The following is an 18,090-nucleotide window of genomic DNA, read 5'->3' on the forward strand; positions in this document are numbered from 1 at the left end:
AAGTCAATGTTACGCAGTGGGGTTTTTAAAGTACTGCCTTTTGACATTCAACGATTGAGGCACCATACACAGTAGCCTGAGATTGTTTTGGTTTTGTAATGCAGTTAATTATCCATATTCTTCTAGGTCTCCTGTCCACAATAAGGTCCAGAGGCATCTGCTGATGGAATCATCTCTATCCCCATCCATCCATCTCTCCTCGGTGGAGGTATAAAACATACAGTTTGCCCCTTGTTCCTTCCCATCTGGGTCAGATATGCTGACTAAGGGAGCCATCTCAGCACACAATGATAACAATATGAAATGAACCAAGGCCTCTCCAGGCGCCAATGAAATTCAGGCATGTGAATTTGGCTGAGGGAGAGAGAGAGAGATCCTTCCTGTCAGTATGTTTGTTAAAAAGATAGCAGCAGATCATTTTAGATGCCAAGAAAACAAATGGAGAGGAGGAACGTTGTCTCTGGTATGTAATACATCATTATAAACAAACAACAGAAAAGTTGTATATTGGTCTATGGTTTCTGAGCCTTGTCCCAAGCTTATACCAATCTTGGTGAGGGTTTGGAGATGGTGCAAAGCCCTAATGTTTACAAAATGGAAAAGTTCTCCTCGGATAGACAGATGGTAGACTGTGAGTCATAAAAAGACAAACTTTCTCACAGAACCATTTTATGAACAATTAGCCTTAGCTGTCATAACAGAGGTAATCCTCTCCACGCCCCAACGTCAGCCTGCTGCTCTCACTCCACCATTACACCGACCAGACCTTTCTGTGAGAATGAGGCGTTGGATATTCATGCCCAGCTATCCATCATGATATTGTTTGTCAAGCAGAGAGAGGTCTGTCTCAGAGGGATACGATAATCTGAGCCCACATCACCAAACTTTCTGGGAAAAGATGGAACATCCAGGCAAAATATTCCAAAATATTATTATTACAGCGTTATAAGGCGCCACGACTGACCCAACCCGAATCATTTGTTTCACTCCAACGAGGAGATGCAGTGACCCTCTGTGATGCTATGTTGTAATCCTCACCACAGAGAAACAATGTCCTTTCAGGGACTCTCTTGTAGCTTTGCAACCTGGGTCAAGAACGGGACATTGAATTAGGCACACAGTTCCAGAGGCTCTTTGTCATCTGATAAGGGCAGGAGAGCTCAATTGATCCTGATCTTAAACTTTCCTAAGCCGGGGAGATTGTGGAGATATGGGCCTTAGCCTCTCCTGGGCCGTGCACCCAGGGCCACACGGCGAGGAAGCAATTTCCACTGCACTTTGGACTGATTGCGTTGAGTTGGTCCAAGGGGGGTCAGAAAAAAGCAAAAAAAAGAAACTGATGTCTGATTAATCAGCAACGGGCCTCAAAAATAAAACAGCTTCCATCTGGGACACAGTCAGAATGTACCGCCTGTGTATGTTTGTGTGTGTGTGTCTGTGTATGTATGTTTATGAATTACTAGAATATTATCAAGTTCTGGGTGAAAGAGACAGGGGTGTAATGCTACCCACCAGTGCCCTAAAATAACCTCCACAGCTGAGGAAGTATGACACAAACATACAAACAAGCACAAAGGCACCGGCCCGTCTGTGGAAGTGGCCATAAACCCTTCAGGGAAAAAAGTTTGTTGTTCTGGGAAGCCGAATATGCCACTGTTTACTTCTCAATCCGGCAGAGTCTATTTTGCAATGCCAGCGAGCTGAGCATGGTGTCTGTGGTTTTTCTGAGATACGCTACGCTAGATACACTATCCTCCCTCAAGGGAGTTGAGAGCCAGGCACTTTACTGAGACGCACGGGAAGCAAGGGGGCTGCTAAGCTAGTGTGCCGAGCGGTGAGATAATGCCACAGAGATTTATTTAAATCCAAAAGGACAAAGATCCTGTCGTCATCAGCGAGCTCCTGTCCAGAGAGCTTTGTCATGATCAGAATCAGCTGCTATTCCCCCAAAAAATGTATGAGAGAAGCAAGGGAGTGGAAAGGGATAGATCACCGCAGTCATGGTTTGGTTGATACCACCGCATTAATACAATCAATAACACTGTGGTGGGCAATGATGACATCAAGAGAATTGATTTGCTTCACTCTTCACAGTCTATTTCTCCATGTTGAAATGTGAGGGGAGGTTTTGGTTAGAAACTGCCTACTGACTGTCATAAATTTATTTCTCATGGGCTGTATAATCCCTTACATGCCATGTCTACCACCCACTCAAATACTTGACTCCTGTTTCAAAAATTATCCCACCAGATTTAATTGTTTCTGTGTGCTCTTAAGGGAAGCAAGCTTTAACGATCTCTGTTCTTATTTTATTATTTCAAAAATGCCTGCTGAATTCACTTGACTTATTGAAAACATGCCCAGGCTAAAGTGCTTTGGGTGACCACCAGCTTTGTGAGTGTGTGCGCGTGCGTGCGTGTGTGTGTGTATGTGGGTGTATGGGTGTATGGGTGTGTTTGTGTGTCTCTGCGTGCATGTTACGCCTGCGTGCCAGTGTGTCTGTATGTGTGGACATGTACCATGTGCAGCTAAAATTGAAAAGACAACTTTGTCCATTACCCAATAAATGGATCCAGTCAGGTTTGTTAGCCACCATCTGGAGATGACATGGCTGCTGATAGGAACCCCTGAATGCCACTGAGCAAAACAGACATATTTTAGAGATGATGAGACACGGCAATTACTGTGAAGCCATTTTTCCTTTCAGCATGGGAGGGAGTGCTGGGTTGGGCCTGACAGTATGACCAGACCTGGGTCACTGTTTTTGGATAATGAACTGTTGACAATGAAGAGTGAATAGAATCCATTCATTTTATGTAAAATGTATGTAAAAACCCATTGTATAATTTCAGAAATGCATGGACGTCAGTTGGAAAATAAAAATGATTTCCCTGATTGCTTAAAGACTACTTTTGGAGATATGTGGTTTTCATCTGTCAGCAGCAAATTTTCAAACAATTCTTCATTTCTCCTTTTTTTAACCTGCTTTGAGCACCAGATGAGTGGGGTTTACCGCATCAGGACAATTCACATGATGTCAGGTAAATTGTCATTTAAAAATATATTAAACAAACTATCAAATGCCGTAATACTTTCCTGTGATTGTCTAAAGTTTCTGTCATTCATTGTTTTATCCTATATGGCAAATCATCTTGTACTCCAAGAGGATTTAATCAAACACTGAGACGTATTTGCAAATACTATTTGACCCAGGTTTGTATAAAATGTAACTGATTCTAGAGTCTGCTTAGGTCATTTGCACTGCAGCCAGCTTCCTTTCTACTCAGATGGCAGGAGGGAATATCTCTGCTGTACATTACTTTGCAGCTTTTTTTTACGGAGATTAGCTGTTTCACTGTTATACATGTGTGAAACAAGGGTTTACAGCACGTCAAGTGCGTACAGACAGCTTTAATTGCTTGTGTGTGTAGAGTAATTGACCTTGCCTATTTCAACCTCTCTGAGTCCTCAAGTCCATTGACCTCAAGCAAACTTTTGAATGACATTGCAAGTTGTGAAAAGTCACGTAGCTGTGATACCACACATGCTAGGTTGGCCTTATACCTGCTCCCCCTCACACACACACACACACACACACACACGCACACACACACACGCACACACCATATACAGTGTACTTCAGTGGTTACACCAGACACGTGCAATATCCTTCTCTTATCTGTTAGAGTTGGACACATTGTATCTTTCTGCACAAAGTCTAATCGGGCGCCAAAACCAAAGCTGATACCCAGCTGATGTGGTCCTTGTATGGCAATGACTGTTACCTCAAAAATCCACACAAACAACACTCAAACTGCTCAGTACCTCTGCCATCTCTGAATGGAGTTAACTTATTTGTTAAAACAGGCGAGCGAATTAATATTTTCATTTGATGTTTCTCCATGATGCAATGTGCATACGGTGACAATTAAGCAGAGAAAATGCATTCTACCCGCTGAACTTTTGGTTTTGCTGTGGTTGTTTAGAATTGTTTGTTGACAGTCCTGTTTCCTATCCACCGCACCTCCTGTTGTCCTGTGCACATATGGTTGGCTCCCCTCCCTACATGCCTGGCCTCGGCTGAGAGACTGAGGCTTACATGGCTCAGTGGAGGTCCTTGACCCGTATGCCGCTACCGTCCATCTCTGGAAAAGTGTCACACACCTCTAAATCTTCTTACTCACGTGGAGATTGCCTGCGCTATCATGTACCCACTTAGCCCAACCTAGCACAGTTGCTAACAACGCAAATCACTTACTAGCATGCGTTCTGGATGCTGAAGTTAACATGGGAGGACGTCTATGGTCTCGCCTCTGTCCTGACCCCGGCTTATCCTTTCCCTGTTGAGAATTACTCTCAGCCTGCAGGAAACACTATCCACCTCCCAATGTCTGCATCCGTGAAAAGAACACAAAATTAGTTAAACTTGTGCTTTCCGCGTTCCTCATTCTTTTAGGCGGCCAGACGTCTCTTCTGGTTTCCATTTGTTTTAAGCTATTAGTGCTTATGACCTGATAAGGGAGTGGCTGGTGGAGCACAAACATCCGTCTCCGAATACATCCGTCATAGTCCATATGTGTTTGACTGGAGCAATAATATCCGCTCCTGGAAAACTTTGACTGGGGGACCGGGAGGTGAAACTACTGGGGTGTAGCAGCATCTTGACTTTATGTAATCCTTGACCAGGGTCTGAATATTATGTGTTGCATTAACAGTCTTCTTGTGCTCAGTAAATATATTCCCTCTCAATAAATGTCTTGGATAGCCAGCAAGGTTGTTAAGCAATTGCACAGGCAGCTGACCAGAAACGTAATACATTAAAGACTGTTATAGAGGTTTGTTTCTTGGCCGATTTGAACGAGCAAAAGTGCTTCACATGCTATGACTGTCTCCTCAAGTTAATTTCCACTGGTGTATTTGTGGTCACCAGAAGAGACTTGCTTGCTTTTGTAACATGGAGATCACTGGCAGAAATGCGTATCAGTCGAGAATCTCTTTATTTGCAGATGATACACAATCTATTTTATTTGACTGTTTCATTTGCATCTGGCAAGACATCAGTTAAGTCTGTGTTGACAGTGCCTAAGCTATTCAAGTGGTTGCCTTCTAGAAAACTTTCTGGCAGGGGGCTAGACAATAAGCCTGCGCTGCACAAAGCTGAAATGGGATATTTTGCCATTCCATTATGTGAGTTCAAAGGAAGAAACAAGACCTAAACACACATTTGTGAGCACAGTGTCTTAACATTTATGTAGGCCTACATCTTCTTCAGTCAGTGGATTTAAAGTGAAGAAGTGGCGAGATGGGGACGGGGGTCGAGGTGATTAGCATGGTGCGTTGAGAGCCTGAGTCAAGAGAGTACTTTGTTGGGAAACAGAGATTAGCTTAAGAAAATGACAGTTGAAAGATTAGCTTAATGCAGAGTCTACAGAGAACTCAGAGTCCATTCAACCAGATGAGCACAGTACGTCTTTCACTATAGTGCAAACATATCGTTCTCCCACATTTGGACAAAGGAAGTCAGCCATCATTTATAGTGGTTACAAAGCCATGTCAGTTCTATAAATATTCCATACAGCGGCCATGAGTCAAGCAGGAACTGTTCGTGAACTCTCTGCATTGTGTGTACCTAATCGGAGCCTGTCTCATACACTTGTAATAGAGTGGGCACCCTCAGGGACTTCTGCACCTGGTGTTAAAAACCTCATTGATGGCACTCACATGGGAGCCAGGTTGAAGTGTCGTCGACTTGTTACATTGTTGGGAATGGATCACGTCTGACTTCTTGTGCACCTTATAGTATTCCCCGAGTCCGTGAGGGTCACCGGCAGGTCGCTGTGGAGTAATGACCTGTACGCACACAGTAACGCAGGGCAGATGCTTTGTCAGCATCAATATATTTAGGTACTGCTCATGTACTGCACTTAAGGATGTGTTCTTGAATTACTTGGGAAACTTGTTCCACACAAGTTGCTTGAGTAAAAGCATGGCATGTCTGTTCTCTCTTGGAAAACACGGCTTGAAAATGACTTAATGATTGAACATTATGGATGATGTAGTGAAACTTAATACCAATTGTTAGCCATTGGCACAGCTAAAGACACAGGAGTACAGTTGCCACAGGGCTTTTCTGTTTTGTGTTTACACTAAGTTTATTTAGCTCTCTGAGGAGCTCTCATCAGTATGCCCCAGTTGTGGTGATTAAAATTACGTTTGCCGATAAAAGTCATCATAAACACCTCATTTAGCTGGGTGCATTTTCAGTGTCTGGATTGCATAACTCCTATTTGTCTGCAAGTCAAAAGTTTCAGTGAGTACTGGTAGTACTGTAGCTCCAGATATAAGCGCCCACAGAGCTCTGAGATAAAGCGAGGAGGGATGCGTTTTGAACTCTGAAACGCTCTATGTATGAAGCTGAAAGCCTTGAGGGAAGAGAGGCAGAGAGGAATGATGTCGAATGATGGCTGTGGCTCACATCCACCCCCGCTAACAAAGAAATGTTAGTGTTGTGACTGAGCAGACAAGATCTCAAGAGTGAATTCCTTTGTGCAAATTCCTCTTCCTTTCCGTTTTGTGAAGCTATAGACAGACATTCCAAAGTGCAGCAAAAACCTCAACTTCCTAATTGCTTGTGTTTGTTTTCACAGACACATTAAGAGATTTGCCAAGTGTACAGGTACAGACGGGAAAGGCCTAAGTCAAAGCAACACATTCAAAGAAGAATGATAACAAATAAGCCAGTCCTTTCAAATATATCTGCCTTTACTTTATTCATGTACTGTACAGTATTTCATTTCCAAAGTCTCTATCATACTATATGACAATAATGGCTATCATTTACTACAAAAGGTTGCATAAATAATTTAAATGTGGAAATAAAAAATAAATATGCAGTTCATTCTTTGTAACAGTCCCTCTTTGTGTCTGTAGGAAACAGCCCTCCCTCTTTTTAATACCCTGTCATGAGAGGGCACCACTGCAAAAGACCACACAGGTACGATATGTACAATCAGGCTATACATGGCAACTCTCTGCTTACATGACAAAATCCCTTCCAGTTGCTATTTCAAACATACAATTGAAAAAGAAGCAAACATTGTCAGTACAGTTTAGAAAACCGAAATCAGGAAGCAATATGAGCGAAAACAACGGAATGCTGACAATATGCGGAAACGTTCTGAGTATTCTTCATGAAGCGCAGGCCCATCTGCGGCAATGCTGAGAGAGGAGGCTGTGTTGTCAGCACTGAAAGACTGGGTATCGCAACTGCCTCTTCCTGCCTGCATCCTGCCGGATTTCAGCAGTAAATACAACGATTCAAATTTAAATAATGATTTAATTTTGTTATTTTTATTCCTATCTTTCCTGTCTGAGCTATTCAGAGAACAGGGCCAGAGAGGAGTGGAGGCGTCATCAAATACCGTAGGCTAACACAACCGATGGATTTTGGCTATGGCTAGTTGATCGCTGTTCTATTTTGCTTGTTACAAATGATTTCCAGTGTGGGTGTGCTGGAGAATGCTTTGCCCCCAGGTAACGAAGCAGCCAGGCACAATTCTCTGAAGCCTCCTACACACATGTGGACTGTTTTTTTGTGTGTGATTCCAGCAAACAGGAACTGGCTATGTCTAGAGGAAATGGCTTTTTATGACTCAAATCCTAAACACAGGAATGGGCTCATTTAGCAATTAAGAGGAGTCACAGGAATGCCCAGTGCCCCCTTGGTGTTGGAGTGCTGACACAACCGTTCGCTCTCCCTTTCCCTCTCTCTTTCTCTCTCTCCACCTCTTTCTCTCTCCTCACTCTCTCCATCAGGCCGTGGGAAAAGCCCTACTCTAACGGACAGGCCTGGTTGGGGCTGCTGCAGCTTGGAGAGCGCCGGGGGGGGGGGGGGGGGGGCTGTCCTGATGAGTGAGGCCTTTGCTGGGCTGTCAGAGGGCTGCCTGGACCGGGGCAGGGGCCAGGGCCTCTCAGAGCCTGTCAGCATCCCACCTCCAGAGCCCACAGAGCTGCCACCATCTCCTCTACACACAGCCAGAGGGAGATGGATTACAACCAGTTTGGAGCAAAGATACACCTCTTCACCTTTAAACAGAGCTGCGGTGTGGTGCGGTGCGCTTGTGCATCCGCCGGATGTTTGAACAGGTGGGTTTGAAGCCTTGGAGGACTTTCTCGTTGTGCTCAAATGAAATCTGTTTGTGTTTTTGAGACAGAGCCAAGCCCAGGGAGGTTCTGAGCTGTCGGGCGATCATATACTCACGTCATATTATCCAAGAGCTACTTCTCCTGACCAGTCACATGGCAAGCCCTGGCATTGTTGGTCCACTCATTTGGTCATGCAACTAAACAAAGTTCACAAATATGCTGACAACTGGCTGAAAAACAAACAAGGATAGTGCCTGTATGGTGAACACGACTTAAAATCAGCCCAACAATTAGCTTATGAATTCGCTCTCTTTGAAATTTCTCTTGCATCTCCTCCCCATTTGAAGGAGATATGTTGGTTTGTATGTTGTGTAACATGTGCGTGTGTATGAGCGAGTGTGCTTTGGTCTCTGTCCTTGTGTGGAGGAAACTGTCGAGCGGCCTCAGTACGAGTTGCCCATCAGCGTTGTGTTGTTCTTGTTCCGGCCCTGGGACAAGCGGCCGTGCTTCTTGTTGCGCCGCGGCCTCGGCACCTCCTTGGCCTCTGACTGGTTGTGGTGGCGGCTGTAGCGCTTGCACTTGCAGGAGGTGACCACGCGGATTTTGTAAGTCCGATTGTTGCCGCTAGGACACTGCAGCTGGACCCTCTGTGTCCGGGAGTGGGCCGGGATGCAGCGGTAGTCCGAGGCGCTGCTCCTCCACCATTTGCCGCGGACGATTGAGTTTGGCAGGAGGTGCGCGGGCATGCACTGGCCCGAGCACACCAGCTCCTTGACGGGCTTGGCGCTGCGGCAGGATCCGTCGGTGATGTAACGGGTGGAACGCAGCTCCCTGCAGCTCAGCTCAGAGGCACCTGGGTTGAAGAGCAGGATATCACAGTTACACTCATGGCTTCGGCCCAAAACAAACACTTTGAAGTCCTGCAAACTGGAACAGACCATCTTCAGTTCAACTTCTTTAGAACAGCTGCATCTAATTTTGATATCTGCTAATTTCTCTGAGTCTGTGTTCGTGTCGACACGGCCTCACGTACGCATTGTGCATGCTGTTATTCGATTAAATTATATTAGATATTCATAGTCTGTGGAAAACATGACACAAGCCAGATTCAAAATGTACCATGACGCAGTAGCATCTTGATTCTGACACACACTATAGCACAAGCAGACTAAAATGCATTTTTATAAATTCAACATAATTTCAATATTTGTACATGCAGTTAAGTTTTAAGCCTATGAGACCAGATCAGATTTACTGAATTTGATTCATGGTCTGATCATTAGCTGACGATGGGGCTTGACAAAGAATTCCAGCTGGCAGTAATCAGCTGATAGCAAATCCAGACCAGAGGGCCATTAAACAGCTCAATCAAACCTAATGGAGGTTTGAGTCGGAACAAAAGTTGGCATACAGAGTTGGCCCTCAGGAAATGTATGTGGCGATGGAAGAGTAAATAGCTGTCTGGTTATTTTAAGGCAGTAATGCAAGTGTACAATTTTGAACAAACTGGACATCTGCCAAACTGGTTCGAGAGACCTTATTCAGCATGTAATCCTATATTTTAGCCACAGCTTTTTAACAGTCATATGCATGAGTTATTGTCCCATTTTTTACAAGCAGTGTGTAAAAAGGGGCAAAGGAACTGTCGGTTAAGAAATGATACACTCAGAGAGGGATCTGTTTTCCTCTGTGGCTTTCTTTGCAAAAAGGGCTGAACAAAGGATTTATGTGAGATGACTTCCTTTTTTTTTCTCTCCATGAGAACCTGATCTAGTGTTATTCTGTGGCCACGGCAGAGGGGCTGGACCACACTATACAATGTCTACAGCGCGTATTCGGCAGCGGTTTTCATCAATTACCGCAGTACCCCAAGAAGTCAGGTTGCCTTGTTCTCCGAGCCGTTAACATGAATGCCTTGGTGCGCGCTTGTGATCCTGCATATAAGGCTTGAATTCAGTCACACTCTCTCTTCTCCCCTGCATCGACTGTTCTTCTCTGTACTGTCAGCCTGAAAAAAAACTCTAAAAAAAAAAAACTGGATCTCACTGCACTGTAGTTCCGTGAGCTGTGCCTTCCTTCTCCCCCGGCACTGGGAGACGAGCCTTGGGAGAGGGCTGGAAGGAGGCCAGGCAGTGGTCAAAGCCTCTGCCCTGACCCCACAGGGACCATGAGAAGCCATCGCCACAACACACTTATCCGAGAAAATAATCCAGGAGATTTCTATGTGAAACTCGGTGGATATTGCCCCTTATCCACTATGAGAGATGAAGAGATGTGTTTTTCCAACCCCATTTTGTTGATTTAGCGCTGTTTGTGAAGACTGGAAATTGTTATCTAAAGCTTGATCCTATTAATGTGTAGATTTGTTGCTTTATGTATGATTTCCCACTCCCAGCACCTGCAGAGGTAATACGGGGGGGGGGGGGAATCACTCACAGTAACCCATCTTGACTTGCTAATTGCCCTAGTCAACTGTTGTTATCCTAATCTAATCAATCATTTTGTTGTCTGATCTCTGATTTGAGCGGTCATGATTAAATGAAGGCTGTGAAAACTGTGGGAATATCGCACCACCCATCTTGAATTCATGAAGCAAGCAGGAGATTATTCTTCGAGCACGGGCCAATCAGAATATACTGTTCAACCTTTACTAGCCACAGGTGGGAATCATTCTCAAAGCCAGTGTTGCATTTAAAAAGCAATTTCCAAAACCCCCGAAGACATCCCCTGAAGAACAAACTGTGGGGTTTTCTATTTGGGAGACATGTTGTTGCAATCAAATAGTTATGGCGTAAGTAGAGCTTGACTAATAGTATAAAGAGAGAAGGAAATAACCTGGAAGACAATGTGAAAAAGCCCTGATCTCTCTCTAAATGCTCCACTTCAAACTGTGTAGGGAAGAAACCACAAGTATGTGCGTCTGTGCTGCTCTCATCTCAACTTTGGCGTTGCATAAAGCTACAAGAAAACACCCTTCCCACACAGTAGAGCTGTTCTTTATCTGAACATCAATGTAAAGATGAAGTGAAATGAAAACGTCCTCTCTTCTCGCTGGTTGTGTGGGTGTTTTAGTCAGATCCACATATTCTTCAATCAATCTGTACAAACTAATAAAATACTTAGGCCTAAATTATGAAAACAAAAATTCTGGACGAAAAGTAGTCAAATTAAACCAACTGAAACACACAACGAAGGCAAAGCTTGATGCATCATTTACGGTATACAATTAGGCTATGAAGTATTGAATGAAAGGTTATTCTTTTTCTCAGACACACACAGTCAGTAAGACTATCTGAGCGCACGAGCCAATGCCGCAGAAATTCCTCAAACACTGTAATCAACCTATTTAATCTAAAAAGCGAGAAAAAAAATATATAGGTAGCTACAAATTAATTAAGTTGATAAATTACAATATTAACCAATGCGGTTATTGATAAATGTCTGTCTGCATTTTTGTCTGGATTTTGCTATTATGTCCCACGCACTTGTTCTCTACGTGGTCGCTTGCGATCACGATTCACTGATAGACCGTTTGGACTAAAGTGTCAAATAGCCTACATCACTTGTAATTAACTGTAATTGTAGGCCTACATTAATATCTACCTCTGGCGATAGTTTCTTCAATTTTGTGCATTTTTGGTTCAGTGCAAATTACAAATTACAAGGCTTCTTCAGGTATGATTGGCCTGGGCAATAATTTAATCAGAATCCATTATGTTCCAACTAATGAAGGGTTGAAAATTGCTGCTGATTTCTACTGTCTACCTATTTCTTTCCAAACACTTAACTTTGGCTACTTAACTTTTAAAAATTCCATAGGCTATTTAAAAAGAAGATTTAGCATTTCTTTTTAACCAACTTCAAAACGTGAATACTCACTATAGGAGACTGTGTTTGCTGTTCTCCTTCCACCGTTTTTCGCCCTGTTATTCATTGTGTTGTTATGGTTGTTGTTGTTGTTGTTGTTGTTGTTGTTATTGTTGCCGTTCGACGCCTGTACTGGCTCCTGGGGTGTCCGGGTGTCTTCTGTGTACTCCGGTACGATCTCCGTAGCATCATTTTTTAGTACCTTCCATCCCTTCACAGCGGTGCAGCATCCCTGGAGCAGCAGGAGCACCGAGCTGGAGACGAGGAGCGCCAGAGACACCTGCATGCTTATCGGTCGGCGACAAAAAAAAAACTTGACAATGATGCCCGCTTGGACAAGTTGGTCAATTCCACCCTTATGCAAGAGGCGCACACGGTATTTAAGCCTACGCAAGTTTCGTCAAGGCTGACAATTAAGCGTTTACGCCAAGTGGGAGGGGTTGAACCTGAGCGCAAAAATTCATTGAGAAACTATAGGGGAGAGGTTTGGATGCGTGCGCAAGGGGGAGAGGAGAGCAGAGGAGAGGAGAAGAGAGGAGAGGAGAGCAGAGGAGAAGAGAGGAGAGGAGAAGAGAGGAGAGGAGAGCAGAGGAGAGGAGAGCAGAGCAGAGCAGAGGAGAGCGCGCCGGGTTAGGAGTGTGTTGAGTGAGACAGCGGATCCGGACATCTCACCGTGTTGTTGTTGGAATTAAGTGTGCAGTTGCAACTTTCTCCCCCTCAATGATTCCCGCAGCATTACGTGTCTCAAAAGTATCCAGGCGTTTTTGAAGTAGTTTATTTTGGACTGCTTCTCAGGGCGCAGTGAAGAGATAAAGTTGTTCCACTGCGCGCCATACACTCCTCCTAAGAGGTTTAGTTACCCTGCGTGTTTGATATAATGCTGTACACAAGTTAATCATTCATTTCTCTTATTAATTACCCAGCAGTGTAACTCTCAACAGAAACAGCGAGTTCATTCATCAAGTAATGAGATGTGCAATTCTAAAGATCCCAGGGCCTCGTTCGCTTCTCCCAAACATAAATTCATTGCACAACCAAAAGAAATTCACTGACTTTGGTCATTTCTTTTCTCCTGCAATACGTTCCGCTACAGCACCATGTGGTGTGTGTATGTTATGAACCCATTTTTCTATATTCATGTTTGCCATGGGAATCCAATATTCTATATCCCTGTATCTGGTTTGAATAAAATAATTTGGACTGACTGGATGTATACTCCAAATTCTTGGCATCCTTCATATCCCAGTGATTTGATGAGTGCTGAAAGATGGAGCCTCCTTTATTCAAACACTGCCCTCTTGAGGGAAAGTAAACAAGTCAAGTCTTGTGAGAGAAAAAATAGGATTAGGATTAGGGCCCATTATGATCAAACTGCTCTCTGACTCCTTTGGTGGGCACAGTCATGCAGAGACATGCCAAAAGAATAGCTTGAAAGGTAAAAAAAAATAAAAATAAAATAAAGCCAGAGATCTAAGGGGGAATAGCTCACTCATACACACATTCATATTCGTGGTCAATATCACTGTTTTGACACATTCTTGTACCCATTCATTTGAGGGGCAGAGATGCTTCCATAATCATACATGTAGGCCCTGAGGTCCATCTAGTTTTATCCAAGCCCTAAATCAGGGTTTGTAGAGCTGTGGCCAACTGGTCATCGGTCACAATTCACAATGGTGGACATAATTGGGGGTAACACCAAATTAAAATAATGATATTGTATGTTGAGTCTTAAATATAATGTTTGTCAGTCAACAACATCATTCTTCTGGTGTCTCTTTTTTTCCCATGGACTAGTCATTCAGCACTGACAATGCAGCCTTTCATCATGAAGTCTCATTGATTTAAACATCGCTATTCAAATCTGGATTAACGGGTGATTTATTTTAATGGATAGACTGTCAAGCCTGATCACTTTTAAGGATTTACTACAATAATTATTTATATTTATTTAAGGTAAACCCTATTTTCTTATGTGTAGAGTCACCAAAGTAATTCTTGTCACCCACTTTGGATGCCAACCCATAGTTTAAAGGGGACACCATCCAATTTAAAAATTGCTACATTTTATTCCACAGCAACTCTCTCCCAAAGCCAAACTTGTCAGGTTGTCAGGTGTAAAGTCTGAAGTTGCTCCATAGAGAATTCATTGAAAAAGATAAAAGAAAGAAAAAGGTAACTTGGAGAGCACACCCAGGGGAAACTTATGGGAATCCGGGTACATTATCAGAACAGGTAACATTTTTACAGGATAAAGCTCCTTTGCGGATAAACATTGTGTGTCCAGAGAATGATTCACTCACTTGTTGTTCATGAAGAAACTCCAGACTTTACATATTGATGAGTTCAAGTCTTAGTTCTCTGGTTTCTGGCTTTGGGGGAGAGTTGTTCATGTTCACAAGTAATGAATGGAATAACATATGAATTTTCAAGTTCAGCATGATTCCCTTTTCATAAGCCAGGTTCTAAAGTAACCAGAGTCGACAGCTATGTCCTCCTAGTGTGTGTAACCCTACAGCTCTGAGGTTCTGCCAGAATTTTTTTTAGTGAGCGATGGACGGTCCCACTGTCTGCCACATAGCCAGCTCTGATTACAGCCTTGTCTCCGTCGCTGCGACGGATGTCAGTCACAGTCTCAATTTAGACCTCTCTGGGTTTCTTTACAGAGCCCTTGGGCCCCAGCACAGTGTTTTTTATCAAGATAACAGTAGAGAGAGGCCTAAATAACAATCAGATGCTCACCAGATTGCAAGAAGGCCTGCGGCACTGAGAGAGGACGGGGGAGAGTATTTTTTATGGCATAGGAGAAAAACACAGTGTTTGAGGTCCATAAACAAAGCATTCAACTCCTCGTGGCTAGTGTTGGGAAAGTGAGTGATTCATCGGACAAGTTTGTTAACTACTTGATCACACAGGTTAGAAATAAATTTCCGGTTTCCTTTTGCAACATAATTACAGGGTTATGAAAGTAAATAAGGAGATATTGTTACTATGTTGTGTATTCAAAATTCTGCAATGTTTAACTCCTAGGGTGGAAGGGTAAATTATTCATAATATGTCCACAGCAATTATGCAAAGGAGCTTCAAGTTGCAGCTTTCTGGCTTACCAAATCAATCCCTGGAAAGATATTACGACGAGAACCTCATGAATCTCACTTGCATTGCAGTCATATAGAATTTTTAGAAATGTCTAGAGTCTAGCAAGAGAGTGAAAGTGCAGAGGTTTCAATTTTTTTTCTGAAGCAAAAGATGGGCGACCCTTTGCATGAAGTGAATTGTGAGCCTGCCAGCCACATTAGGTGCATTTTAAGCATAAATATACTATGCTCACATTATAATACATATTAGAATACTTGTCATGCACATGCATTATGGCATGCATTGTAAAACATGATGAATTTGGTATGATTGTATTATATTTTGTAGCTATGCAGTTGAACCAGAAAATGTTATTTTTTTCACACCATTGTGCTTACAATGCATCATAATTCCTTTTGAGGCCTAACACCTCAGTTCAAAAATATTCTACCACTATGTTGTTGATATTGTCAGGACAGATCAAACACATGGAGAGGTTTCTAAAATACTGCTCCAGTGCATGGTGCACATGGGGACGCCCCAGGGGAGAGCACTGTCACCTTTCTTGTTTATTCTGTACACCTCAGGTTTCAGATTCAACTCTGCAGGAGTCTCGGGGAAAGTTTAGTCATGTGGTGCAAGGAGAACCATCTACAGCTCAGCGTCAGTAAGCTGAAGGAGCTCATAGTGGACTTCTGACTGGGAAAGAAGCTACTAACACCTGTTGCCTGTCTCCAGAGGCTGTGGAGGTAGGGCAGGATTAACATGATGTATCTTCAATATGTTATTCTGTTGTGTTATCTTGAATATGTTCTATTTGTTCTCTTGATATCTAATTTATATCCTATTATTTGCTGCTGCAATGACACAATTTCCCCACCGGAATCATTAAAGTTTCATCTTGTCTTGGGTTGTTACACTATTCCTGCCGGAGATGGGAGGAAATAGTACTAAAGCTGTCCAAGTCATCATTTCAAAGTCATAAATGGCTTACTTGGACATGCACAAAACAAAGAAAATATGTTGGATTCTGACTCGACTACAACATCGTGTTGGACATGGCACAGCTGTATTGTCTTACCGAGCTTGAACTCATGGTATAGAACTCATTGCACAGATCTGTATGAAAAACATGAAACCTGGCGTGAGATTCACCAGCAAAGCAAGCAAGCTAGATTGTGTACTGCACGCATAGGTAAGTAGGGTGAGGAGAACTGCATAAAACATCGCTTCTGGCTCAAGAGGTCACAAGTACAAGCCCCACAGTGAAGCAGTTGTTTTCTACAGCCAAATGTCTAATCATGAGTGGCGTTGTCTCACAGCAGCCAAATGTCTCATCATGATCCAACTTTTAACCCTAATATTGTTTTTCTCTCCTAAACCTGCACTGGTTCCAACTAAAGTAATACTTTCCCAAATCCTAACTTTGAATTTAATTTAGTTGTGGATGCTAAAGTTAAAACTGTGTTGCTGCAGTCTTGAAATTATCAGAAACAAATGCATTCTTGTCCATACATTTTCATAATCCCTGTATGGGTGCAATCACGATTTGTACATGTGTAAAGAATATAAAAATCGGCATTGACTACAAAGAGGGCCGTAATGTTGATCAATTGCTGTGCATAGTCCCTGGACATATTTGAAAGTTTTTCATTATTGACAGTGGCTCTGCTCTGTATCACTTTGTATATCTCACAGCTCTGAGATTTCCAGAGCTACTTTTCTCTTTGCTTTGCACCGGCTCAGACAATTGATTTATCAACTGTTCATATACACACAGTTCCTTCTAAACCGTATCTGTGTATTGTCACAAAATGAAAATAATTTATCACTGTACAGTTGTGCAGCATTGCATGGATATAAAGTAACACCCTGCCTTGAACAAGGCATTCCAAATCCAGCAAAACCTTTTAATGGATTGACTTACACCCCATTGCTTCTCTATGTGTAGAGCAACCGTATATGAACAGGCTCTGATTCATAAAATGAAACCATGAGAAAGAGAGGGATGACATGCAACAATAAATGGTAAGACGGATTAAAACTCATGACATTGTAAAGTATTTGGTATTTGTCTTAGCCTGCCGAGACTTCCTAGGTACAATCACTGTTTGCCTGTTGGCAGTTAGCATGGATTTCTGAGTGGAAGAGGAGGTCACTGGGAGGTGAATTCTCCAGAGCATTTCTGGCTGAGGCATGATAAGCCTGGAAGTCCAAAGTGAGATTCTTCCTTGGTTCTGCTGTTTCATGTGGTTTCCACACAGGAAAACAGGAGTTTGAGTCTTGGCTGTTATAAATCAGACCCTAGCCATTTCCATTGTTTGTCTTAGAACTTTTCAGAGAGCAATCATCGAAATAGAAAGTATGCCCATTGATACAGCCTTGCAGCCAAGTAGTGGGAGCTGTGGTTGGCTTGGAGAGCCTGACTGGACCTCACAGACCACACCAGGCTGTGTGCTGACCACCCTGGGCCTCCCAGCACACCGCTCACCACCACCACACAGCCTGCCAGCCCGCCGCAGGTGCTATTCTTAGATGTAAGAAAAATCACCCAGCAAATTATTCACGACACAAAGTAGAGCTTTCTCTTTTTCTCTTTCTCTATTTCTCTCTCTCTCTCTCTCTCTCTCTCTCTCTCTGTCTCTCTCGCTCACTCACTCACTCACTCACATACACACACAATAACCCAGTGGATCTCAATCCTGCTCCATGGGGCCCGGACTACTGCTGGTTTTCTATCCCACCAAGTAGTTCGTTGCAGTGAATTGCACTCACCATGGTGTCCCAGGTGTAAATCAGTCTCTGATTAGATCACTAGAATGAAAACCAGCAGGGCTCTGGGTGCTGAGGACCAGGATTGAAACCACTGCAATAGCCTATTTTACATGATACCCCACTCTCTCTAACACGGTGGCTGGTTGTGACGTAATTAAATATGACTCTAGAATGACCTGTTACCAAATACATACAGTACTGAGGCCTACACAAGATGTTTGGAGG

At 43.2% G+C, this 18,090-nt stretch overlaps 1 protein-coding gene across 1 annotated transcript; it reads right to left on the bottom strand.

Annotated features, from left to right (window-relative positions):
• Positions 1–6,744: 6,744 nt before the first annotated feature.
• sost (sclerostin) lies at positions 6,745–12,360 on the bottom strand. The gene is made up of 2 exons (XM_071902750.2): positions 12,025–12,360; positions 6,745–8,998 (listed from the first exon to the last, which is right to left on the bottom strand). The coding sequence occupies exons 1-2, from the start codon at positions 12,296–12,298 to the stop codon at positions 8,589–8,591; spliced, it is 684 nt and encodes a 227-aa protein (XP_071758851.1). The 5' UTR covers positions 12,299–12,360; the 3' UTR covers positions 6,745–8,588.
• Between the last annotated feature and the right edge of the window lie 5,730 nt (positions 12,361–18,090).

This window comes from Centroberyx gerrardi, chromosome 20, assembly GCF_048128805.1.
Source record: "Centroberyx gerrardi isolate f3 chromosome 20, fCenGer3.hap1.cur.20231027, whole genome shotgun sequence".
In the NCBI taxonomy this organism is placed as follows: domain Eukaryota; kingdom Metazoa; phylum Chordata; class Actinopteri; order Beryciformes; family Berycidae; genus Centroberyx; species Centroberyx gerrardi.

What these genes read in the sequence shown, in the direction of transcription:
- sost (XM_071902750.2), bottom strand. Translation starts at nt 12,298, where the DNA reads ATGCAGGTGTCTCTGGCGCTCCTCGTCTCCAGCTCGGTGCTCCTGCTG. An exon ending in AGCAAACACAGTCTCCTATA is followed by an intron (nt 8,999 to 12,024) that starts GTGAGTATTCAC and finishes TCTTCAACCCAG; the next exon opens with GTGCCTCTGAGCTGAGCTGC.